This window comes from Cryptosporidium ubiquitum (genome assembly GCF_001865345.1).
Source record: "Cryptosporidium ubiquitum isolate 39726 chromosome Unknown contig_26, whole genome shotgun sequence".
NCBI classification, from domain to species: Eukaryota; Apicomplexa; class Conoidasida; order Eucoccidiorida; family Cryptosporidiidae; genus Cryptosporidium; species Cryptosporidium ubiquitum.
The window spans coordinates 111,944-137,916 of NW_021639832.1; the positions used below are offsets into that span (position 1 = coordinate 111,944).

At 31.8% G+C, this 25,973-nt stretch overlaps 12 protein-coding genes across 12 annotated transcripts; 8 read left to right on the plus strand and 4 right to left on the minus strand.

The window, feature by feature from the left end:
- Positions 1–592: 592 nt before the first annotated feature.
- On the plus strand, positions 593–1,255 carry cubi_00801 (40s ribosomal protein s6; the record flags this gene model as incomplete). Its single annotated transcript, XM_029017814.1, has 1 exon — positions 593–1,255. One exon carries the CDS (start codon positions 593–595, stop codon positions 1,253–1,255), a length of 663 nt encoding a protein of 220 aa, XP_028873258.1.
- A 504-nt stretch (positions 1,256–1,759) lies between these two features.
- On the plus strand, positions 1,760–5,503 carry cubi_00802 (secreted insulinase-like peptidase; the record flags this gene model as incomplete). Its single annotated transcript, XM_029017815.1, has 1 exon — positions 1,760–5,503. One exon carries the CDS (start codon positions 1,760–1,762, stop codon positions 5,501–5,503), a length of 3,744 nt encoding a protein of 1,247 aa, XP_028873259.1.
- Positions 5,504–5,910: 407 nt separating this feature from the next.
- On the plus strand, positions 5,911–7,140 carry cubi_00803 (holiday junction URI domain nuclease; the record flags this gene model as incomplete). Its single annotated transcript, XM_029017816.1, has 1 exon — positions 5,911–7,140. One exon carries the CDS (start codon positions 5,911–5,913, stop codon positions 7,138–7,140), a length of 1,230 nt encoding a protein of 409 aa, XP_028873260.1.
- Positions 7,141–7,258: 118 nt separating this feature from the next.
- cubi_00804 (uncharacterized protein) lies at positions 7,259–8,092 on the minus strand (the record flags this gene model as incomplete). Its single annotated transcript, XM_029017817.1, has 1 exon — positions 7,259–8,092. One exon carries the CDS (start codon positions 8,090–8,092, stop codon positions 7,259–7,261), a length of 834 nt encoding a protein of 277 aa, XP_028873261.1.
- Positions 8,093–8,864: 772 nt separating this feature from the next.
- cubi_00805 (maf domain-containing protein) lies at positions 8,865–9,500 on the plus strand (the record flags this gene model as incomplete). The annotated part of the gene is made up of 1 exon (XM_029017818.1): positions 8,865–9,500. One exon carries the CDS (start codon positions 8,865–8,867, stop codon positions 9,498–9,500), a length of 636 nt encoding a protein of 211 aa, XP_028873262.1.
- Positions 9,501–9,544: 44 nt separating this feature from the next.
- cubi_00806 (uncharacterized protein) lies at positions 9,545–10,116 on the minus strand (the record flags this gene model as incomplete). Its single annotated transcript, XM_029017819.1, has 2 exons — positions 9,545–9,604; positions 9,652–10,116. The coding sequence occupies 2 exons, from the start codon at positions 10,114–10,116 to the stop codon at positions 9,545–9,547; spliced, it is 525 nt and encodes a 174-aa protein (XP_028873263.1).
- Positions 10,117–10,237: 121 nt separating this feature from the next.
- cubi_00807 (thioredoxin reductase) lies at positions 10,238–11,806 on the minus strand (the record flags this gene model as incomplete). The annotated part of the gene is made up of 1 exon (XM_029017820.1): positions 10,238–11,806. The coding sequence occupies one exon, from the start codon at positions 11,804–11,806 to the stop codon at positions 10,238–10,240; it is 1,569 nt and encodes a 522-aa protein (XP_028873264.1).
- A 431-nt stretch (positions 11,807–12,237) lies between these two features.
- cubi_00808 (uncharacterized protein) lies at positions 12,238–12,797 on the plus strand (the record flags this gene model as incomplete). Its single annotated transcript, XM_029017821.1, has 3 exons — positions 12,238–12,291; positions 12,357–12,549; positions 12,625–12,797. The coding sequence occupies 3 exons, from the start codon at positions 12,238–12,240 to the stop codon at positions 12,795–12,797; spliced, it is 420 nt and encodes a 139-aa protein (XP_028873265.1).
- A 355-nt stretch (positions 12,798–13,152) lies between these two features.
- Positions 13,153–14,841, plus strand: cubi_00809 (mitogen-activated protein kinase 2; the record flags this gene model as incomplete). Its single annotated transcript, XM_029017822.1, has 1 exon — positions 13,153–14,841. One exon carries the CDS (start codon positions 13,153–13,155, stop codon positions 14,839–14,841), a length of 1,689 nt encoding a protein of 562 aa, XP_028873266.1.
- Positions 14,842–15,424: 583 nt separating this feature from the next.
- Positions 15,425–19,258, plus strand: cubi_00810 (uncharacterized protein; the record flags this gene model as incomplete). Its single annotated transcript, XM_029017823.1, has 1 exon — positions 15,425–19,258. The coding sequence occupies one exon, from the start codon at positions 15,425–15,427 to the stop codon at positions 19,256–19,258; it is 3,834 nt and encodes a 1,277-aa protein (XP_028873267.1).
- Positions 19,259–20,953: 1,695 nt separating this feature from the next.
- cubi_00811 (uncharacterized protein) lies at positions 20,954–21,955 on the minus strand (the record flags this gene model as incomplete). Its single annotated transcript, XM_029017824.1, has 1 exon — positions 20,954–21,955. The coding sequence occupies one exon, from the start codon at positions 21,953–21,955 to the stop codon at positions 20,954–20,956; it is 1,002 nt and encodes a 333-aa protein (XP_028873268.1).
- Positions 21,956–24,504: 2,549 nt separating this feature from the next.
- cubi_00812 (uncharacterized protein) lies at positions 24,505–25,647 on the plus strand (the record flags this gene model as incomplete). Its single annotated transcript, XM_029017825.1, has 1 exon — positions 24,505–25,647. The coding sequence occupies one exon, from the start codon at positions 24,505–24,507 to the stop codon at positions 25,645–25,647; it is 1,143 nt and encodes a 380-aa protein (XP_028873269.1).
- Positions 25,648–25,973: the final 326 nt, after the last annotated feature.

The following is a 25,973-nucleotide window of genomic DNA, read 5'->3' on the forward strand; positions in this document are numbered from 1 at the left end:
CAGAACTAAAACCCAATTTATTCAATTGGAACTCAATTAAATAAGTTAGGTCTGGGCGGAAAATGACTAGTATATAGTTCTAGAACGGCAAACTTAAAAATTTGGAAAATAAGGTAATATAGCCTTTTTAGAAAAAATAACAAGAGAGATAATGAAACTAAACATAAAATACCAACAAAACACAAAGGTCCCCACATGATAATTCAGAATATATTAATGTAGAAATATCTAAATTTTTTCCTGATCTTTCTCTTGCAGATTTTTTTTGGCATGAACACAATAGGCGGGTCATTTAAGCGCCGTCTCGAAACACCAGTACTTGAAGACAGGCATAGAAATGTAAATAATAATTAGAAACAAAATCAAAAATATATAAATAAAATGTATATATAATACATTAAAATATAGGGGAATGGTAATTAAATAATTATATATAATAATAATTATTAAGCGGATCAGTAGTAATTGAAATAATTTAAATGAAAACAGACCGCTCCTCTTAATCAATAACGACACATATTAAGTTCGTCTAAAAAAACTAAGCAGACTATTAACCATCTTTTTTTCTCTGGTTTTTTGAGCAGTTTCAAAAATGAAATTAAACATTGCTAATCCAACAACTGGACTTCAGAAATGTATTGAAATTGATGACGAGAAGTTACTATTGCCATTCTTTGAAAGAAGAATTGGTTCTGAACTTGACTGTAGCTTCTTGGGTGATGAATTTAAGGGTTATATTATGAAAATCACTGGTGGTAATGACAAACAAGGTTTTCCAATGATGCAGGGTGTTTTAACTAGCAACCGTGTCCGTCTTTTATTCAGAAAAGGTATGAAATGCTATCGCCCACGTCGTACAGGTGAAATGAAGAGAAAGTCAGTCCGTGGATGTATTGTTAGCCACGACTTGTCTGTATTGAGTTTGGTAGTTGTTGAGAGAGGTGAGCAAGATATCCCAGGACTTACTGATGGTGAAAAACCAAGACGCCTTGGTCCAAAGAGAGCTTCTAAAATTAGAAAGCTATTCAACCTCAGTCCATCTGATGATGTCCGCAAGTTTGTCGTTCGTAGGAAGATTGAAGGTAAAGAAAAGACCAAGGCACCAAAAATTCAACGTTTGGTCACCAAGGAACGTTTACAGAGAAAGAAGAAATATAGACGTACACTTAAGGAGCGTTCTGAGGCATCTGCTAATGCCAAGAAGGAATATCAGAAGCTTCTTGAGACTTTAAAGAACAAGACTAACACTAAATGAGTTGGTAAATGACTGTAATAGTTATATCTAGTGAGCACTTCAATACTAATAACTAGATGGTTAAGGACGTACTCACTACTATTCCTGTTTATTTATAACACTTTAATTTAGCTTCTATTCAGTTTAAGTAATTTTCATTAGGAATTTTTTTTTTTCCATATCATTTATAGGCTGTCAATCTTCCTTATCTTAGTGTTCATAACCGAGAGCTTTGAGGATTTGTTTCTCTTTAGCTCCTGAGTCAAGGCCATTAGGTGTTTTGCATTCTGGGATACCTCTGCGATTTCTTTTCTTTAGCTTTTAGGCCGTTTCTTTCTCGTTCAAATATAATTTTTTGGATTTTTAATAGGCTCAAAGTATAATATGACATGGGCAGCATCCCGCCACGTGGCGGGAAACTTTACATGCATTATTCTGTATAAATACGAGAATAGCGAAAAAAAGAGATGTAAAAAAAAATTGTCCAAGTAGGAGAAATTAACAGGCATTGAGAGAACTCTTGAGATGCATATCAAAGAGGTGAATCTGTGGCTTGTGGTGATTTTTTGCCTATCACTATTCAAAGGAGAAGGAATATGGAACCATAAACAATTAAATTTACAATGGCGAGACTATGCAGTAGAGAGTATTTCACATTTACAGTTGGGATTACAAAACCAAGGAAAAATTACAAGTATGTTAAATCCCCTAAGAATTAAGGCCAATCAATTAAATTCGCTAGAACAACAGTTTTCTTCTCAAGTCAAGCCCAAACTATATACGACATCTAAAGGTATAAAAGTTCTACTGGTTTCTGACAATACAATGCTAGAATCAGCTTTTTCATTTGGAGTTGGATGCGGATATTATCAGGATCCGGATAATTTGGCAGGATTGGCTCATTTGATGGAACATGTCGTGTTTTTGGGGAGCCAAGAAAATCCAAACCCGGTAGGTTGGGATGAGTTTCTACTAAAAAAGGGAGGTGCTTCTAATGCTTACACATCTGCTGATTTGACGGTATTTTATGTATTGTCGTCTCCAAGAGAGTTAGAGTCTGTAATGAGTTACTTTACCAATATGTTTGTGAACCCTGTAATAGATGAAAGGAGCTCAGTTTCTGAAATTGATGCAGTCAATCAAGAACACGAAAAAAATATCCCAAACAAGGTTAGAGTAATAATAGAGCTAGCGATGTATTTGGCCCCAAAAGAGTGCCCTGCTAGGAAATTTGGGACAGGAAGCAAAGAAACCCTCTATATTAATTCAAAAAAGAACAACATAAATCTTAAGGATGCTCTAAAGGAGTACCATGAAAGTTGTTATACTAGTGACAATGTCTCAATAGTAATCATGGGACCTCAATCTAATGAGCAGCTAGCCAAGATAGCTGATAACATTGATAAGCTCTTTACTAGTTCTAGAAAAGCTACTAAAGGAATATCTAAAATAACTAACACTGTTAATAGCCGTTCTGTCTCAAGAGGAGCATTTAAGAATCAACATTCTCTTGCTCCAAGTATTTCAAGCATTTTTGAGAGTTCTGGTAGTAAGAAGTCTAATATCGGGATTACTTCTGCTGGTGGGATTACTTCAAAAGATGGTGATTCAATTAGTAAAGAGACTGAGCAAAATTTAGATAAAAATACTTCAGCAAATATAGAGATTGAAGTTGTGAGAATGCCAAGAGGAAATTCTTCTCCACCTTTTGTTGTAATTTACTGGGATTCAGTCTCAGAATCACTGAGTATTTTAAAAGAGAATGCAGAGTGGCAAATGTTAAAGTTAATTCAATACTTTTTTGAAGATCAGAGTCAAAACTCAATTGCATCTGAATTAAAGAAAAAGAATCTGGCTACTGCTTTAGAATACTTTGATAATACTAGCACCCAATACTCAATTTATGGTTTACTGTTTACTGCAATTGATGATTCTGACGAAACAACTTCAGAAATAGTAAAACTAACATCAGCTTATATGAGTAGTTTGATAGAACAAATAAATAGTGAGGATGAAAGATGGATCCAATCATTTTATAAAAACTACACAAACATGGCAAATATCAAATACGAATTTGATGAGGAAAGAGATACTGCAGGAATAGTGTCTCAGGCTGCTGAGAGTTTATTAATATTTCCAGATGAGCCAGAGATGGCACTTTCTGCTTTTGTAAAACCTGTTTCTTTGAACAAGGATTCTGGGCTAAGCAGTGCACAGATGGAAGCTTTAAAAAAGTTCGTTAAACATTTAGAACCTTCGAAAATTAAGGTAATTAAGCTTTCAGATTCCATCGATAAATCTTCTGAAAGCAAATCCACATTTGAACCGTACAAAACCGAGTACTCAATATCCAAAATTTCAGTTGAAGATCCAAGTAAGACTTCTGATAACACCAAAGTAATAGAATCTACAAATAAGATTGCGGATCTTTTGACATGCGTTCCTGAAGATCTTGAGATTATTTCGTTCTCAAGAGACAAATGTCCCAAGTATAAAAGATTTGAAAATGAAATTAAAGAGAGACAAATTGGAAATGAGCTTCAACCATGCCCTATATTAGAAGAGGAAGGACTAAGCATTTTCTGGAAAGGACCAATTCACATGGTACCTACAATCAATTTGACCTTAGTACAAAGATTAGCAAATAAAGATATCTCAAATAATGCTAGAATAGCCTTATTGGGGAAGTTACACGCTCAATTACAAACCAGTAGAATGGAGTATATATTATCCAGTTTTAAGTTATGCGGTTTAGAAGCAGATATTAATTATAGTAGAGGCAGATTTATCATTAAAGTCCAGTCCTACAGCTCTAATTTTGAAGATATTATTAAAAATCTATCCAATTATTTGATCAGCGAAAGCAGGCTACCAACAAAGGCAGAGTTTGAAGGTGCATTAAGCAATTTGAAATCTGAAATATTAAATTTGAGTAATTTTATGGCTTATGATATAGCATCAGAAGTAGCTCAAAGTGCATATCTCTCAAACTACTATTCCAAATTACAGCTTCGTGATTCTCTCCAAAAAACTGAGATTTCATATGATGAATATTTGGAGAAGACAAAAAGTGTATTTTTGATCGGTTACTTTGATGCTCTTATTGTGGGTAATATTGGTTCTGAAAAGGCTATAAAGCTTGGCTTAAATTTGATAGAATCTTTGGCGAACAAAAAGATTTCATATTCAGATTCAATTCATGATGGTATTTTGGATATTTCGGGGGATATACATATTAAAACTAATAATCCAATTTCTTCAGATAAGAATAATGCAGTAGTAGCTCACTATCTGACTCCACCGGTTGATTTGATTGATGTTTCTGTGTATTCTTCAATTGGAGAGATACTTAATTCGCCATTTTATGACATTTTAAGGACAGAGTGGCAAGATGGTTACGTTGCTTTTGCTACAACAAAATATGAAACTCCAATAATCTCTTTAATAGGAGCTGTCCAAAGTGCAGAGAAGTTATCTGAAACTTTAGTATGTCATTTATTCTCCGCTTTAGAAAAAGTATCAAAAGATGTTGAGGAAGATTTAAAGGAAATCTCCAAGTCAGAGTTTGAAGACAAAATTAGGTGGTTTGGCTTATCTAAATATTCAAGCCAGAAGTTGAACTCCTTCATCCAATATGTTGAGCACTACGGTAAAATGATTGCTAGTCACGAACTTTGTTTCGAGAAGAATAAGTTGATTGAGAATGCTACCCAAGTTTTTGTATCTGAGCCAAATGTTTATATAGAGAAACTTAATAAGTTAATAAAGCCTTCAAGTTCTAGGAAGTTAGTCATTGTTGAGTTAATTGGAAATACAAACCCAGGTGAAAAGGGGAATGATGGAAAACTTGTAAGTATAGCTAATGTGGATGAACCTCCAACAAATGAGGAGTGCAAAGAGATTCTGAAGTCAGAGATGGGTAAAGTAACTCTTATGGATGCTATTTCACTCCAGTTAAATTCTAGTGGCTCTAGCAATGGAAAACTCAGAGCATCCAGAAATAACAATTCAAAAGATGAAACCAAATATAGAATATACGGTTCAGACATTCAGTGCAACGTTTCCGAAGATAATGCAAGCTCTGCAAGTGGAAAAGATTCAAAAGAGGTAAAGAGCATGCTAAGCCTATTTGGAAGGAGATTGTCATCTATGGGAAGTTATAGTCAGAGCAAAGCCAACATAAGTATAGAAAGTTCTATCGGAAACAAAAAAAATTCAAATTCTGCTGGTACAAATAAGAGATCTTCTTGCAATTACAGCAAGCTTTGACATAATAGTTCTTTTAGATATTGCTATTATTTGAAACAAAGCTAATATGAACATTTCAATCTTTTCCTATATTTGCTTTGTTCCATTGTTATATAGTGCTTTGTAATAGATTAATTACCGTTTGAATCATCTTGGATTACTTACGTACAATCAATATTGATTAATCTTAACTTTTATTGCTTAAATCTAGTATATAATTAAATAATACTTCAAATTAATTTAAATCAACCTATTTAAGTGTATACCGGTACATAGGTAACTGAAATTTCCCCTCGATTTTTTTTTTAATTTTCCAAAAATTTTTTTTGAGTTTAAATTGAAGGAAATAGTTTAATTAATTTAGGATGAAAATATTGAAAAAGTAATAATGAAAGTAATATAATTTTAAAAACGGAGTATTTTATAGTATGAAATCTAATCTTCAATTTCACTATTGCTATTTTCTTCTTTCTGAAACTAAGAAGAAAGCAAGTTATATTGGATATTCTGTGAATCCCTGCAGGAGACTCAGACAACACAACGGGGAAATAAAAAAAGGAGCTAAGAAAACAAAAAATGGAGTTCCATGGAATCTTGGAATTTGCGTAGGGGGGTTTCCAGATAGAGTCTCAGCACTTAGGTTTGAGTGGGCCTGGCAGCATCCAAATATTTGTAAAGCTACAAGAGAAAATATAGAATCCTGGAGAATTGTAAAAACAAAGAAAACTCCAGAAAATAAGCGAATACTAAACAAAAGACAATGGAGCATTCAACAGAGAGTTGGTATTCTACTTTGTATGACAACTTTAGAACCATGGAAGAACATGAACCTGACGGTATTTGTTTTTAAGGACGAGCTGGAGAATATAATTAAAGATGTTTTAAAAAGTACCAAGAAGGATAAGGTTACTGCTAGCTTTATAAGCCCTAATATTTTGAACAAGGACTGTTTGTTAATGTTTTTGTATTTTGGAGAAGACTCATTTTATGAAACAGGTATTAAGTTTTTTAGATGCGACTATGATACCTTTAGGGAAATCCAAAAGCCATCCTTTGATTGCGATTCTGATTCAGGTATTGAAGATAACTCCAATATACTTAACCCAGAAGAAATTTCTTCTGAAAGTTCATATTTGATTAAGTGCTCACTTTGCCAAAAAGACATTGACTGTGGAAGAAATTATTTGGAATTTCCCTGCTGTAAGGAAATGAGTGTCCATATTTCATGTATCCAACTTTGGGGAGAACCAAGCAACTGTTTAGAGGCAGTTTTTGATGGACTATTTCCATTGAAGGATCTTGTAGCTCCTTTGGTTCCGCATAGTATATCTTGTCCATGTTGTTTTAAGGTTTTTGACTGGGAGAACGTTAAAAAAAGCTATATTAAGGCTACAAGTATTTCTAATAAGAGTTACGAGAAAGTGGAAGATTCTCTCGTACAGAAAAAACTCAGTGAAAAAGAAAACCATGATTTTGAAAAAAATTCCCAAACTGGAATTTTAAAAGAAGAGGATTTAGAAATGAGAATAGAAAAATGTGGGAATAAACTTTCTGGACTGCATGAAAATAGACAGAAAGACACACTTTTCTCAGATGATGAGTTCTCAGAAATTTCACAAAAATGTGAATTTATTGATCTAACTGTTGACTCAGATTGACCAAAAAGAGTAAATTTCTAGTTTACCCTTGATCCTATAGTGGCCACTTTTTAAAGCTAATATATAGAACTACTATATATGTGATCATTTTTGACTATTACCTACAACACAATTTACTTTAATTTATTGTATCAAAATTTATTAAAGGATATCTAACGCTTTCTTCACTTGTATCTGACTCACTTCTTTGTGAATCATAACCATCTCTTGAATTTGCAAAAAACACATGTCCATCTTCTAGCTCAGGACCCGAAAAAACATAATTGGGAGTATTTTGCTCACTCCCAAAGGTATTTTGATATCCAGTTTTCCCCAGTAAAAAAGTTTTTATTCCACTAATTGAATCAAACTTTGACAAACTCAAACTCTCCTCAAAATTCCAGAATTTGGTTGATAACTTACTTAGAAATCCTGGTTTTGTAGGGTCTTGATCTCCTGAAAATTTTCTGTTCAAGTTGTCATTGAATATTTCGTTTTCTCTACATACTTTTACATTCATGCTGGATAGATCATCTAATTCAGCACTATCTATACTTTTCACACAATTTTTTCGATATTCTTGAAGTGCGCATTCGCTATTTTCCTCAAATGTTATGCTTTCTACTGATAAAAGACTACTATTTCTACTAATTATTGACTTGCTGCAGGTATCCAAATATTCATCTAAATTAGAGCTGCAATTAGACACAAGCTTTGCTTCTTTTGTACCTTTATTTAATTCCCCTAGATTGGTTCCATTTTCAGAAAGAGATTCCAAATCTAAAAAGTCACAAGAGCTGTAGATTGACTCTTTTGATTTATATCTAACTATAGTGCCTGTTTGAGAAACTTTCGAATTGTTAATGTCCAAAATCTTATTATCAACCTGAGATTTTAGTTTTTCAAAGTGTTCTTCTACTATTTCCCCGGTATTTTTTTGAAAGCTAATCACAGAATCTTTTAAACTACTCATTTTCAAATATTTTAATTTTGATGCACTTCATGAATGTAAGACTGATATAATTTAAAAGATATTCTGAAAATAAACAGTTCCTGTTTAGAATACATAAATAATTCAAGTTTCAATTGCTCATTTTCAGTTATTCTACCTGCTCTTTTACCCTATTTATTTTGAAAAGCTTGTCATTTGGTACACATGTATTAGGCGCCAACATGTGAAATTAATTGTTAGAATAATAGTGCAATAGCAGGTAAAAAAAATATTAGATATTACATAAAATTAAGGAAATGCATATTTAGTAATAATATTAAATGTTTAAATTTAAGTAGATTTTTAAAACTATAGTAAATGCAACTATTTAGGATATTTCTACAATTTAGACATCAAAAAGATTTTTCTGTAATTTTTAGTTTTGCAAGTAACCTCACAAATAAGGCAATAATATGTTATTGCATTGGTATTGGATAGTTACATCAGGCTTTAAGCCTCTGAATAGAGCAAATTAGGTATTCTAATTTGAAAACTTGCCGGTAGATAAACATATAGTGATTGGTTATGCTTACATATAAATTTGGATTATTTGGTAGTTTCACACAAAAGGTATTTTTTATGTAACCCCCAATAATATTTTATTATCGCTTACTAATAAGTTTGAAAATGCCAAAATTTAATGCGCCAAACGCCTATTAGTACTTTTCCACAGTAAGGATAAAAAAAAGTAACAAAAACATAAAAAGGAAATAAAATTTTGATTTAATTAGCTACAGGATTTGGGTAACTAACCATGTACGAGAATTGCAACTTTCAAAAAGATTATAAAATAGTTTTTGGAACAACATCAGAGAGCAGGAAAATGGTTTTCTCAAAGGCGAATATAAAGTTGTCAGAGTTTGTATCAGCAGATATTGATGAAAGAAGAATTATAGATAATGACCCTAATAAGTTGGTCATGAAGTTATCTGAGGCCAAAATGGATGCGGTTCTTGAGAAACTGCCTTACAAAAACGGTGTGGACAAAGTTATAGTTATTTGTGCTGACTCAATTGCGTTAAAGGATGGTGAGGTGAGAAACAAGCCAAGAAATGACGAGGAGAGACTTAGATATCTAAGATCATACAGTGGAAGCTATGTAGATTGTATAACCGGAGTAACTGTATATAATTATTACACAGGAAGGAAGCTAACTAACGTAACAACTTCAAGAGTACACTACAAGAAAATGCCCGAAGAGGCGGTCCAGAAGATTTTTGAAAAGTCTGAGATAATTAGATACTCATGTGGTGGGTTTGCAATCGATTGCCCATTCATGGGAAAGTTTGTTGACGAGATACAGGGAGATGTTGATAATATAATGGGAATATCGGTTTGCAATACCGTTGAGCTGATGGAAAAGTCTATTGCTTTAGGTACAGTACATTGAGATACTAACTCAATGGTGATTGAAATATCCGACTTTTATAGCTTTTAACTCATTGAATTGAATTCTGATTTAATTTGTCTCGCTTCATTCAATAGCCATGTTATCTATAATTTGTAAGTAAAATTAAATGCAACTTAAAAACAACACTTACCTGGTGTTTCCTCTTTTGGTTAACTGACTGTTTAAGCTCTCTATCTCCGCTCAATTTTCCTATTCTTGGTGCAGGATCTAAGAGCTTAACTTCCTGAGTTGTTCTTCTGATGCTATCTGCATTTAGTGTTTTAACACTTTCGAGAGACGAAATTTCGAGAAACTCATTCAAATATTTGTTTTTTTTTTTTTTGTTTTTTTTTCTCACTCCAATTTTGTGCGAGGCTTGATTGTTCAAACCAAGCTCTGTATGGGTTTTGGAAATAATATGATCAACTTCTTTTGTTTCATTATTATTTTCGAAGCAAGCAATTGCATGATCACTCTTTTCACTCTGAAGTTTATGTAAATTTTCACCAAAATCCGAATCAATCTCATTGGCTCCACCCTTGTTTACTATTGGAGTTTTCACAGTATTACAACCATCATCAGAATCAGAAAGGTAGCCGTGAAAAAATGAACTCATAAAAAAAAAAAAAATATATGGCGCCATATGGTAAAAATTAGAATGTTAATATGAAGCAATTTTAAACAGTGCAAAAGTAGAATCAAAAGAAAAATAACACAAGCTTAAACTTCTTAAAATATTATCCGCATTTTCCGCCACCACATCCCCCAGAAGCAACAAATGATTCTCCTGATCTTTTTGTAACTTCTAGAATGCCGAATGCTTCTGCATCAGTTGGGTGGATTCCAATCATATCGTCAAAATCTTTCTTGGTTGCTCCAAGTTTGATTGCAAGCGAAAATCCTTGAGTAATTTCCCCGGCATTGGGCCCAACAAAATGAAACCCAACTACCTTTTCGCCTTGACTCTTAACTGTAATAAGCTTTGCTAAACAGTTTAAAGGAAGCGCAAAATCCATGTCATTTTCACGAAGGTGTTCTGGTTTTTCCCTATGTGCAGCTGCTATTTCAAGAGTACTAAACTCAGAAAGGTACTCTTCGACGTCGTCCTCACCATATTTTGCAATTGCAGCTTCAGACGAGAGACCAACATGTCCATATTCAATAGGTGTAAACACAGTAGTAGGGATAAAATCATAGTCAATGAATTCATCTGATTCGGCGAAAAGCCTTCTTGACAGAAGGACTCCAGCTTTGATAGCAACTGGAGTCAATTCTGGTCTTCCCTCTACAATGTCTCCTACAGCAAATATACTTGGAACAGAAGTGGCATCTTCCGGAGCAACAATCTTACCGGAATCCGAAACTTCTACCCCAACTGCCCCCAAATTTAGACCTTTTACATCAGGGCTACGACCTGTTGCATATAAAACGGTGTTAAACTCTTCAGTTGAACCGTCGCTAAAAGATACTTTGAGATTTCCCTCATCTGTCTTCTCAATGTTAATTGGGACTACTCCAACAAGAAACTTAGTTCCTATTGACTTCATGTATTCAACAATTTTTTCAGAGCACTGCCTGTCAAACCCTCTTAAAGGTATCGATCTCATTGCGACAGTTGTATCGAAACCCAGTTCATTTAAGAACCCTGCTGTTTCTAGACCAATATAGGATGCACCTACTATTAGAGTCTTTTCCGGACCTTTGGGAAGATAAAAAATGTCATCGGAGGTAATTGCATATTGTATGGCTCCCGGAACTGTTTCTGGGACATTGGGTCGACCTCCTGTCGCTAATAGAATATATTTAGAAGTAATTACATTCTTCTGACCATTAATTTCATACTCAACAGAGTGAGCGTCAATTAATTTCGCTAATGCATTTATATACTCAACATTTCCTACGCGTAGTCCTGTGCGATAGCTAAAGTTGAGCATTCTTACATGATTTCGCACAGTTTCTATCAATTTTTCCCATTCAAAGTTAGAGCTTATCTTATGTCCATATACTGGAGCATCATGATGAATACTACTAGCTATCAATGCTGAGTAATGCATAAGTTTCTTTGGTACACATCCTACATTCACACATGTCCCTCCTAACCCCCACTTTGTGCCTTGAGTAGAAGGCTTTACATAATCAAATAATACTACCTTCTTGCCATACTTAGCTGCCTCTTTTGCAGCTGCCATCCCTCCAGAGCCTCCACCAACAACAACCAAATCATACATAAATTTTAGATCAGCCATAACAGTTTTTGCCTTTTTCATTAATAATAAGACTAACACTGTGATTAAAGTAAATTTCATAACTTTAAATCGATAATCAAAAAAAAGTGGTGGCGCCAAATAATCAAAGATATTCAAGATTTTTCATGATAAAATTATTTGATGAATATATGAAAAGTAAATGAATAAATATAAAAAATAATTATATTCAAACAAAACTACTAAATTAATTTACAATTTTTCTGACTTAAAGTATTGGTTTCCTAATATTTTAACTATCTTTTTCAAGAATGAATTCTCGGTGAGGTTTGTTGAATAATATACAGAAATTTAAAGTTTATTCGTCTTTATTCCTACTCCTCCCTTTATAAATTATTATATTTTTTCTTGTTTAAACATTTTATTTTTCATTTTAATATAAAAAAGTACCAAAAACATGTTAGCGCCTAGTGTTAAATTATTAATTTTATCGTAATAAATAAGTTAAATAACACGAAAAGGTAGCCTATTTAATGTATTATTCACTTTATATAAATAACAAGAATGGAAGTCTGATATATCAAAGGGTAAGGATTGTGTTGTGTATAATAACTCAAAATCTTTATTAATGTGTGGTGTTGTATTTTGTTAGGATTTCTCTGATATTCCTTTGACAGCAAATGACAGAATTAGGCTGGCTTCAACCTTTCATGGACTTTGCACAATTGCAAGGCAAATATCGCCAATTAAGACAAAGAGATCGGATGAGTATATTCAGACTTTAAATGGTATTAGTTCGATTTCTACTGAATTATTTAGATTAGAATGCTTCGAGACGTTAACAGGTGAGAAAAGCTGGCATTCTCTAATTTCGATATGTCTAATACATAAATTAACTATTTTATAAATACTTATCTTAGGTTTAAGGTTCTTCTTAATAGCTAGTAAAGACACCCAAGGACTGAATGAATTGCTACATAAAGTTTATCAAGGGTATACTGACTATGTACTAAAGAACCCATTTCATGACCTGGATATGCCAATTAGAAGTATTTTGTTTGACAAAGAAATCGACAGAATATTTTCAAACTAATATAATCTATATTTATTACCTAATGCTCAATGCTATGTTCTCAAATTAAAAATGACTGTTGGATGGCTTGTAATGGCGGAGAATGCTCGACACCCAACAAGAAAAGGTTATAATCCTTGATTTTCTAGACTTAACATGAAATAATACTCGATAACTTCAATTTTTCTATAAATTTTTAATTTAGCATGATTTTGTCTCGATTCCGCGCCAAACAAATTGTTTTTTTTGCCGGTATTAATTGTCGCATGCAGATATACCGGTATGACACCTAAAAATTTTAATTATTTGGTCGACAAGAAAACAGGCCGAAAAAATTAAAAGTTCTGGTTTTTATTTTTAATTGAGGAGTTGGAAGATGATGAAATGCCCAGATGGATATCATATGAAAGTAATAAATACGGTTGGAGAAAGGTCAAATCTAATGAATGAAGATTCAATGAATAAAATAAATTCGAATGTTTCTGGAATAATGGGTGAGAAGCAAACCAGAGTTGTACAGATTGATAATGCAAAAGTGACGGGAGTAAGGATGGAATCTGAAATTAAATCTGAGTTAGACTGTAATGGCGGCTACACGTCGGTTAATTGTACAAATTTGGCTGGAGGAAAAAAACAGGTAAGCAAAGAAGTTACACAGAACAGACCAGTAGAAAGGTCAGGGCCAAATAATTCAGATTTCAGGAATTGTAAGTCAACTTCTACAACAGCATCTTCTCTATCAAGCTCTTCGCTCTCTCATCCTCATAATAAATGGAGTATACCATCAAGATATCAAGTAAGACATTTAATTGGTACGGGCTCTTATGGCCATGTATGCGAGGCATATGACAGCAAAGAAAACCGTTTGGTGGCAATCAAGAAGATCCATCGGGTTTTTGAGGATTTGGTGGATTGTAAACGGATATTGAGGGAAATTGCTATATTGAGTAGGTTGAATCATGACCATATAGTGAAGATTTTGGATATTTGTGCTCCAGAAGACACTGAGCACTTTGATGAAATTTACTTGGTGTTAGAAATTGCTGATAGTGATTTCAAAAAATTATTTAGGACACCAGTATATCTATCGGAGTTACATGTAAAGACACTATTATATAATCTTTTGGTTGGACTTAAATATATCCATTCAGCAGGAATTTATCACAGAGATTTAAAACCAGCTAATTGCCTAGTCAATCAAGACTGTGGAGTGAAAATTTGTGACTTTGGACTAGCAAGAACAGTTAAAAAGCCTTTGGAAATGCTCAACTGTAACTCGAATATAAATAACAATGATAATTCAATGGTAAGTAGGAAATCTACACTGGGTAGTGCAGACATAAAAAATGACAATTCTCAAGATAACGAAGGATTCAAACAAGGAGGAAGGTTTTTGAAGCGTCAGCTTACTGGGCATGTCGTAACAAGGTGGTATCGTGCACCAGAACTGATTTTACTCCAAGAAAATTATACTGAAGCCATTGATATGTGGAGTGTTGGATGCATTTTTGCCGAGCTCCTTAATATGCTCAAGGAAAATGTAGCCTATTATAGTGATAGAAGTCCACTATTTCCAGGAAGTAGCTGTTTCCCACTTTCACCAGACAATAAGCAACAAAGTGAAGACTATCGTTTTAAAATTAGAGGAAATAGGGATCAATTAAACATGATTTTCAATGTTCTAGGATCTCCATCAGACGATGATATTGAAGTTCTTGAAAAAGATGATGCAAAAAGATACATTCGAATTTTCAGTAAAAGGTCTGGAATTGACTTACAAACGAGATTCCCGGGTGCTTCAGTCCAATCAATTGATTTGCTCAAGAAAATGTTGGTTTTTAATCCAAATAAGAGAATTACAGTTGATGAAGCTCTGAGTCACTCACTCTTTAAAAATATAAGAAATGAGATGCTTGAAATTATATCTCATGAAAAAATAACTCTTCCCTTTGATGATTGGAGCTCTATGACAGAGCGAGAACTAAGATATTTCTTTTTAAAGGAGATACAAAGATATTCTCCAGACTTGGTGATTCCAGACTCTATTAAAATGGGTCTTGAGTAACCAAGTTAAACTCAAATGGATGATTTGGCACCAGAATATGGAAATGTAGGCTCAGATGATTTTTTATATTCAATAATGCTATTATAATTTGCAGGCATATAATTTATGTGTATAAATAAAAATACATATTATTTTGGATAACTTTTTTCTTATAAACATCTTCTGATTATTTTAATTTTTCGAGTATTTTTCCCTCAAATTTTAATTTTATTATGATTTTAAACATTCGTTATAATTTGGATATTAGTAAATTATCCTAAGAAACTAATAATTAATTTATGAATTAATAGAAGAAGCCTTTAAAATAATTCTAGAAAGAAGGATAAAAAATCTTTCGCAAAATTTAACTGACTTTTTTTAATTACTAACGATTTTTTTTTAATTTTCTGAATTTTTAAGATTAATAAATAGATTATATGCATTCATGGTGGCAGTACTTATACGCAAACTCGAGGATGTGCATGTTAATTTAAATTGATTAAATTATATAGATGGAATTAAAAAAAAGGGAATAGTATAAAAAAGGTTAAAAAGTTCAATTTCAAATGGAAAACAATATTAACAATTTGATGTATAAATTCAAATGAGAAAAGGCAGACATGATCAAAACTTGAGTTTTAATACTTCAAAGGAACCAAACAAAGATAAAGATGCTGTTGTAGAGCAAATAAGAGAAATTGAAATAGAAAGAGAATACTTAAAAGAGTCTGAAAGAATTGCTGAGGAAGTTAAAAGTATAAGGGTTAAAAAAAATGATTTGGAAAAAGAGAAAAGAAGTAAGGTTTCAATGAAGAAAGTTGGAATTTTTCTAAGGCAACTTGCAAATGTCCAACCTGACATAGTTGATTTCATTGCAACCAGATTTGGAATTTTGGGTGGAATAATATACGAAAATCCTTGGTACTTTATATTGGGCTCACTATTACTAACTTTAATATGTTGTATAGGGTTTATTCCGGGAATTCCTGGGTGGGTGGATTCTGCTGAACAGCTCTATTCTCTTCCTTATAGCTTAGCAAGAGATCACGGAAAATTGCACGATCAATTATTTAGCAATACTAAAAGCAGATCACAATTGATAGTGGTTACTTCACAAACTCCTGGAGAAAACGTTTTCACATGGGAATTTTTGGAAATAGTATCTCAAATAAATAAGCTAATTAGAGGTGAAGCTTTGGACGCAGTGGGAGGGAGAAGAGTCGGAGTCAAAGTAGGGCCAAACCAGAGTGGAGATAAGAATTTGGATGAAAATCATTCAGAAGATGGAATTTCGAGAACTGGGGAAAAAGATTTTTCTGATGTTTCGGAGGATAAAAATTACAATAGTAACGAAGTTGATCCATTTAGACTTTCACACGAGACATTTTTGACCTATAACAATATTTGCACAATGACATCATTTGGAACTTGTTCAGTTCAGAATGTAATAGAAGCAGGAGCATTAGAAATGAAGGCATTGCTGGGAGATGGTGATCCCGAATTATATATATTGGATGGACTTGTATTCAATTTGAGAAAACAGGCATTTCTTCCTGATTATATCTTGGGGAAAATAAAAAGTAAGCCGTGTATAAGGACTCTTCCAACAGATCTTATTTCAAAGATTTTATCACCAGACAAATACTCAAGTTCTGCAAAAGGCCCTGGATTTTCTGATGCTAAGATTGATTGCATTATTGGAGCTGAAGCTTTTCTGATGGTTTATGATATTTTTGATGATGGCACTCCTGAGAACTTAGCAAGAAATCTTCTTTGGGAACAGTCTCTAGTGAGTATACTGAAAGACAATAGAGATTGGGGTCGTGCAAGAATTTCCTTTAGTGCATTTCGAAGTAGGGACGACGAACTAAAGGCATCCACATCAGAAAACTCGGATATTTTATTGGTAGGTCTAACCTTCACACTTTTGTTCTTCTATGTAGGAATGGCTAACTTTAGTTTTGATCTTTACAAAATGAAAACTTATAGTGGGTTAGCAGGACTTTTTGCTGCACTTCTCGGTTTGGCTTCAGGAATGGGAACAATGTCAATATTGGGAGTTTCCTTTGTTCCAACAGTTTTGGTAACCCCATTTCTAATTATGGGAGCTGCTGTGAATTACCTTTTTGTCATTGTTAATGCTTATTCAACAGGATACACAATTCCAAGTACAAAAGAAAGATGTAGATTAACGTTACAAGATAGTGTAATTGGAATTACAATCACTATGTGTACAGGATTAGTTTCTTTCTCAATTGGAGCAGTGGGAGAACCTTATCTCTCAATTCGAAACTTCTGCCTTTTTTCTGCAGCTTCTATCATATTCACCTATATATATGTATTTTTCTTTATGTTTCCGGTACTATGTTTGGATGCAAAAAGAGAAGCATCAAGAAGGGTACATTTCTTTGGGCTTCCAAAATTAACTTCAAGTGACATTAAAGCTACCAGGGAATTTAGTCTCGGAAGATCTATTCCTGTTGATAATATAAGTTCATTTGATGTTGTTAGCTATAATCTTTCAAGAGCTTTAAAGGAATATAATATTCAACTAAACCCTTTTGGAGACTATAATAATGGAGAAAATTACCAAGAGTTTTTGGATTTAGAAGAAGATAATAATGAAAAGCTGGATTTTTCCAGTATTCAAGAAAGTAAAATGGATTTTCAATTAGAACAAGGAAGCAGAATGAATAACAGTAATCAAATGGGTTTTTTTACCAAGTTAAAAAAAAGACTTTTTCACATACCAATTATGACTAAATACCAATACAGTGACAGAAAAGTTGTCTCGGAAACCACTATACCTTCCATTAGCCAGCTTAGACAGGAAATAAGATTATCGGATTTTGACCTTGTTAGTCGTGAGCTGGACTCGAACATTCTTGAGACAATCAAAAATAACAATCAAATAATTCAAAGAAAAAATCATTCAAGTAGTATACAGATATTACAAAATATTAGTATTGAAAAGCTGAACAGGGAGTATGATTTAAATCATGTCGATGACCTTCTACAAATACTATTAGCTGAGCCTTTAGGAAACGTTGGAAGAACAACCAGAAGAGTAATGTTACATTATATTGGACCAATCATGGCAACTCCTATTGTGAAACTAATAATTATCATTATATGGCTTGGATTCCTTGGAATATCTATATATGGTTTTACAAAAATGGAAAGTGGCTTAGACCTAAGAGATTTATCTCCTCCATCTAGTTATCTTCAGACATTTGACCAGGATTTCACCAAGTATTTCAGTAAATACGATCTTCCCACTGATGTATATTTCCCTGAAAAGTTGGAATGGTGGAGAAGAGCTGTTCAAGATAGAATCTTTGACTTCGTGGAAAGACTTGAGAGACTAGAATCTACACAGAGAGTAATTGATCCATTATACAATTTAATGAAAAATCCAGAGTTGGCAGCAGCTCTTAGAAGTGGAAACAAGAAAATATTTCAAGAAACTCTTTATCAAGAGCTATATAACAATCCTGAAAGCAACTATAAGCAATTTTCATTTGATTTTGTTTGGAAAGAAAGAGAATTAGTGACTTACAGAATAAAATTGCTAGCCAAAGGAATGCCAACTTCTCAGCAGAAAGCTGATTGGATGACTTCAATAAGAAAGCTATGCAACGACGAGGAAAAGAGAGAAAAAATACCATTTAAAGTCGTTGCTTACAACTACATGATGTTATTCTATGAGAGTGATCTTAGCATTCTTGCAGAGTGTTTTTCAAATATGCTCAGTTGTGGAATTGCAATTGAACTTATAACTCTAATGCTAATTCCAGAACTAATGTCTGGTATATTTGTTATTATCCTCATGGCTTGCATTGATATTTGTTTATTTGGATTCATGTATTATTGGAATGTGAAACTCAATATGGTTAGTATGATCAACTTGTTACTATCTATGGGATTTGCAGTTGACTACTCTACATTAATGACGCATACATTTTCTCATTGTTGTGGAAAAAGTAGAAACCATAGAATGATTGAGTCGTTAGGACTTATGGGAGCGCCAGTGTGCCATGGAGCAATGTCAACATTTCTTGGGATAGTTGTTCTATCAGGAAGTTCATCATATATTTTCACTGTATTCTTTAAAATGATGCTCATGGTAGTTGGATTTGGAATTTTCCACGGAGCCGTTGTTCTGCCCATTTTGCTCTCGTTAGTTGGTAGGATGCCTAATCATTCTTCAAACATACTTTACGAAGTTATTGAATGGATACGAAGTGGTCATTCATATTCTCCAAACTGTATTTCTAAAGGAAATCTACCAATGATTAAAGCTGCACCAGAAGTAAGTATCGAATTGGACGATCATATGATGCCAGCTGATTTAAAGTTTGATAAAAATTTAATCCAAAACAATACTGTGGATTTTTTGAAGCTTTCAAAAGATTCTAAATCAGAATATAAGTTTTAGAGTTTAAAGTCAACACAATACTTCTTATATAGGCTATTTAATATTTTCTTCTTAAATTCTTCTCTAATTAATTGTGTTTACTTGAAATGGTAGTTCCTTGTTTCAGTTTTCGGAATTACTCTGCTTAATTTCTATCGAATAATTCTATTTTGAATACACTGGAGTTAAATGATATAATTTTAATTTAATAAATCTGGCATATATTACTATTCTGAACTTTATAAATGGCAACCTAACAAGCCATTAAATTTTTCTTCATAATTTAATCATAAATTCAAATTTTATTTTAATATGGTGGAATTTTATGATTGATTATACCATAACCTAGCTAAAACACTAGAGTTCAATTAAGTAAAATAAACTCGATATATATAAGACTCCAAATATATTTTGATTATAATTTATCATAGTTTTCATGATTTCTTGTTAAACAGTATAATTCCTTCTTGAACTTCATGAGAATAATCTTTGATTAGGAATTTAATTAAAATAAATACTATTACAGAAACTAACTGGGAGCCATATACAATTTAGATTCTAGTTATCTTAATGTATTGATTCAAGATAGAATATCATTTAGCTGCCTTGAATACTGATAATCCTTTAAGCTATATTTAATTTTTTTTCCATTATTGGAATTTACTGAAATATTGTTAATTTAACAATTTAAAACAGAGCTTTTTGTTTTATAGGTAATTAATTTTGGATCACTTCTATATGATTAGACGTCCAAAGAGAGTTAACTGAGTAATTTTCTGGACCTTATAAATATTTGGTTATTCATTTATTATTTAAGAAAAAAAGAATGAAATTTCTTTTCAAATATTACAAATTAAGTAATTATTATTTGAGATAGTTGAGCAATCCCATTCTATCACTTTTACAGATTTCAGTATTCATATATTAAATGAATTGAAGCCCCATTAATTATCTTAAATTATTAAATAATTTAATATGCATATTATTGAGGAAAAGTAGTCAATTGTCTTTTGTTTCAAGCATACTTGATACTAAAAAAATATCTAAATTTTAGATTAATAATTATACTGAATTGATCTCAGCTTACGTTTAGATTTCCACAAAATTTCAAATTCTTTAATAATAGCTTCCCCAAAGTGAAAATATTGCCAATGCTTTGGCCAATGTAAGGGCTCAATTATTAAATAGTTATAACGGGTACACAGGAATCCAAATTAACATTTATAAGTTTGACCATAACATGCCTTTATTGAACTATAGTAGCATAAATAAAAGATGAACATGGCTTTGTACACGGTAAATAACTCAAACAATTCAACACAAACATCTAAGAAACAATTCCAAAGTTAAACAAAATAAATCATTTTTCGGAGGGTAGATGCCTTGCTTGATATCTCAACTCCGAAATTCTTTATATTATCACAAGAAATTGTATAAGACGAAGCTTAACGTTAAACATTAGAAAACAAACACTTCATTAACAAACTTGATTTTAACTTCATCTATTTCATTTACCAAATCATCTTGAAATATCTTTAATTAGAAAAGTAATACATAGAATTTAAACTTGGAAAATACAATTAGAAACTATGTATATATATATATATATATATATATATATATTTATTTATTTATTTATTTATTGATATTTAAATCAATAAAGATGATAGGCATTATTAACTTTATTGATTCTAGAGCTTTGCACAAAAAATCAATTTAATTTGATCCTTTTAATCTTTGATATGCACTTTTTATCTTTTTTGAAAGGAATTTTTCTCGTTTTTTAACAGGGAAATCACCATAATTGCCTACTACTATGGAGGGGATAACGAATGAATTTAATATTTCGTTGATATTATTGGATATCCTGACCAAATTTTCATCAAAATTCAGTTTTTTCCCCCAAGGAGCATTGGTTACAATTTCGAGTCCGCTTTCCGTTCTAAAAATTCCTTTATGAACATCATAATATGATCCATCAGATCTAAAAACTGTAAATGTTTCTTTGTCATATGAATAAGAAAAGTTCTCTGGCAAAAATAACGTCATATATTTATCATCAATTATGAAAAGAAGAGCTGTAGGAGTGCCATCTTCTTGTATATTTGAAAATGCAGCTTCATCTGATCTGGAAACGTTGGATTTCAGAAGTTTAATTAGTTCAACATAATTCTTATTTGAAGGGAAAATAGTAGAAGTTATTGGATTCCAATCAGCCGGAGGTTCTTGTGGTTTGAAACACCTAATAGATTCCGGAGAGAATTTGAAGTTACTAATATCATTTTCAAGAAATATTTGTGCACCCCATGGACACTCAGTTGAAATGATATCTCCATTTTTTTTTCTGAGTTCCAAGTCATTCAAACAAAAGATATCATTACCAGATTCGATAAAGACTGTTCCAGAGTTAGCAATTACATCTCCAACAAAATGTTTCTCAATCCAAATTAATATGAAATTTTTTGTTTCAATTTCGTAAAAAACTATATGTGAGTTTCTACCATAGATGGGAATTTCAAAGGTTCCTGAATACACACGTTTCTGAAATTTATTATTTAAACTTGTTGCTACAATTGTAAGAGGGCCAAATCCATCCCTATTTAAAATAGGAAGAGAATCAATTACATTCTTCTCTGCACTATTATGGCTCAAGACAGATTGATCATTCTCTATTGTAGTAAATTCACTTGATCCAAAACTAGAACCTTTATATCGCATCCCGCTAAACTCTTCTTTCACTACAATATCTTAATCTAAATACAGTTCCACAATTAAGCATAAATATTGACAATAAAAACAGATTTTTTGCAACAAATCTCACAATTGATTAATGTAATAATTTAGAATAATAATCAAATTTTTTCGATGTTCATTAATTTCTGAGTTATTAACTGAAAAATTGACCTATTAATTATTGGAATACACTTGTTTTAATTTCTTTTAAATATGTTTTTATAATAGTCAATATCAAATACTCTAAATTATTTGGCATTTTAAACGTATAAGTCTTGTCAAAATTGCTCGTTGCATGCACATACTGCAAACTTCCTACATATGTCCTTCTCCAATGCTTTAAATCGCTAAAATTTCAATTTTATAATAGTCAAGTTTTCCTATTTCTGTTTTTTTGAGAAGTAATCCTACTTTTGATTTCCAATATACTTTATTTTCAAATAACTAGATTTTTTGGCGGGCACTGCATGCATTATGGCAAAGTTGCTTAGCGTACAAATACGTGCAGATAAGAAAAAGAAAAATTAGAATTAGCGATAGTTTTTTTTAAGTAGATAAAAAGGTATTATTTTAATTATTGAAGTTGAAAAAAATGAAGTTGTTCCGGTTTTAAGTAGGTTTGCATATTTACCTACTGTAATAATTATGACAAATATAAATAAATAGATTTGTAGAGAACGATGCAAAGAATAATTTTTTTTCAATGTGAAGTATTTTTGAAAAACAACGTTTTTTGTTTAAGATTTTTTGGATAATATTTATTTATTTTGATTGCTATATTTTGTTTATTCATTAAATGTAAATTATTTAGAAGACAGATTGAAATTGATCATAAAATATTAAATTATCCTATTTTTAAAATTCTTTGAAAAAAAATTCTCAAATCTTATAAATTTAAAAGTTTATATTACTAATTAGTCAACTTGTCATAGTTACTTTAGATCCATTTTTTAACAACCAGAATATAAAGAACACGCCTAATGTTTTTTTTTGGATATTAGTACTTTAGGTATTGCTAGAGAGTTAGCTCATTGATATTCCAACAAAGAATGATTTAGATTGGTTATTATTTAAATTTAATATCATTTAAATGGTTAAAAGGATAATTGAATTTCTTAAAATATAAAAGTAGATTTTTATAGTTAGTTTGACTAAATGAATGATTTAGAGGCTAATATGCCTTTGAAAATAACACTATTAATATGTTAAATTTTACTTTAAATTGCTGTTTATAAACACAGCCAAAGTAATTTTTTCTGGCTAAATTTAGTTTAAATTCATCACAGCATCTTGTAGAAGTAATTTAATCCCTAACTCTGGCTTTTTTTTTGTTATGTTTCATTCAGTATAAATCAAAAAGTTTTTAATGTACATTTTAAAACCGTTTAGGAGTTATTTCTTAATTTGAAGGTATATAAAAAACATCTGGTTAGTTATCGGAAGATTTTGTTTTCGATTTTTTTCAATATATTTTTTTCTTATTATACTTTTTGTTGCCGGGACGCCAGTTTCAATAAATTTAAAACTGGCTTCCAAAGAAGACAATTCAAAATAGCTGTTCAAATAATAGAAAGCCATTAAAAATACTTAATTAAAATGACGAATATTGATCAAAATTTTAATTTATTTGAAATTTTAAGAAACAGTGCACCAAATTCTGGACTCAGAAAATACACTAATTAGTGGGGAATTTTAAATTTAATTTAGGAAACTTAAGAGTTTTAGATTTCTGTTTTTTTTCTATATGGATTTGACATGCATTATAAATGGTAGTAATGAGTTACCCAATTAAGATAGAAAACTCAAAAACTAAAACATGCGAGTATTCATCTAATTAGCAAATCATAAAGTTTGGATACGTGAAAATCTTCAAAGTATCAAGAAAAATTTGATTTTGGCCTGATGGCAACGCTTAGAGGTTTAGAAAACGATATATACTAGAAGATATGTGACTTTCAGAGTTTAAATGAAAACAATACATAATATTGATATATATTAAAGAAAATTTTTGAAAATCAATACGAATCTTCAATTGGTTGAAGATTTCAAAGTATAAAGTTAAGAATTCGGAGTAAAGGGATAAATTGCAAATTAGTCTTTTAAGACACTTAAAAACCAGTCTTCAGGCGAAAAATCAAGCTTAAAAACAGAGAAAATTTCGTAAGTTTGGATTAATTGTCTCACTATATTGTTTAGGCTATTTGGAATAAAAACAAGCATTGATAACTTGAATAGACGTTTGTAGACAAAGATTCAATAATAACAAATTTAATTTATAAAAGAACAAAAATGCCGATAGAAAATTTCCTAAAACAGAGATTAATGTCTTAAATAATTGAAGTCACTTTAAAACGACAAATGGTATTTCAAACATTTTTTGATATTAAGGCGGGCACTTAAATCTTTCTTTTCGGTCAGTATTGATAATTAATTTTAAAAAATAATAAATAATTGAAAACTAGTTGATTAATTAACTTTCTTCAACATTTTAATAGTCAAAACTCGCTGTCTTTAATCTAGATGAGTTTTTGAATATGTTAAGACTAGTTTATCTTTTCATCTCAATTTACAGTTTAATTCACTTCAACAGTGGTACTAGTACTAGTATTCACGGCAAATCATTTCTCACTCTTCAATCATCGATTTTTCCACCACGTAAGACAAATAGGCCCGTGAATTTATCTTTAGAAGAGAAACACAGACTTTGTCTTGCTGAACTTTCAACTGCAAGATCTTCTTTGAGTAACTCTATTGAACAACATGAATCTTGCACAAACGCTTTGGTTAAGTTGCAATCTGATCATTCTTTAAAAGGAAGTGTCTGCGATGGTTTAAAGGGAGATTATGATAAATATTGTAAGGGACGTCACAAATCTCCGTCGTTTGACAAAGAATTGTGTAGAAAAATGTGGAATAATTTCTTAGCTTGTCTGGCTGAGAAACGTCAATTAGCACGCGAAGTATCCCAGCAGAGTAAAATATGTGATAAAACTGATGATCAGGTTAGGAAAGATACTGATTCTTATCAAAGAATTGAGGAAAAATGTTCCAAAATGGAACATTCAATCTACAACAGTCGCCATCAGACTGAACTTAGTGTAATTCAGGATGATGCCATTTTGGAGAAACCAACTACAAGTATTACAAGAAATGATATAAGTGCGCTTAATTCTGCCGTTCAAAGAGCTCAAGTTGAACTAAAGCAGTGTATAGATGAGCTGGCTAAACTTTCTGAAAGACTTGCTGAGAAGAACGAACAGATTAGTGATTTATCAGAGAAAATTTCACAATTTGAAGTTAAAAAAGTAGGTAAGAAGGGTATTTTTGGAAAAAAAGTTCTTGATGAAAGTATATCAAGTCAAATTTCAGAACTTAACTCACGGTTAAGCGAATTAAATACACATGAAAAAGGTTTAAAGAAGCTTCTTCTTTCTCAAGAAAAAGAGTGCAGAGTTTTGGAAACTAAATTAGAAGTTGCAACGGAAAGGCTCTCCTTAGCTAAATCTTCAACTTCCACTTCTCACGGAACTAGGGGATCTACGGGTTGTTTTGGACGATTTACTCGGTTTGTTTTGAGAACTTGTAGAAGAGTTGCTAACAGGTTTACGAGGAACGTTGACAAAGATTGCAATAACATGAGAAGGACACGAAGTAGAACGTCGGAAACGCAGTTTTGATTTTTTCATTGACCACTCTTTGGATGTATGTGTTGTTAATTACTTAGCATTTAAATTGGATGCCGTTTATATAATTAGATTTCTTTCTTAATTAAAAATAAAATAAATGAACCACTTTCATTCGAATAGAATTTTTTTTTTTTAAAGCGAACAGTGGAACCCAATTATTGGTATTTAAAATTGTTCGTCATGAATAATAGGTTTTAGGTTTTTAGGTTTTAGGGTTAGGTTTTAGGTTTAGGTTTTTAGGTTAGGGTTTAGGTTTAGGTTTAGGGTTTAGGGTTTAGGTTTTAGGTTTAGGTTAGGTTTAGGTTTAGGGTTAGGTT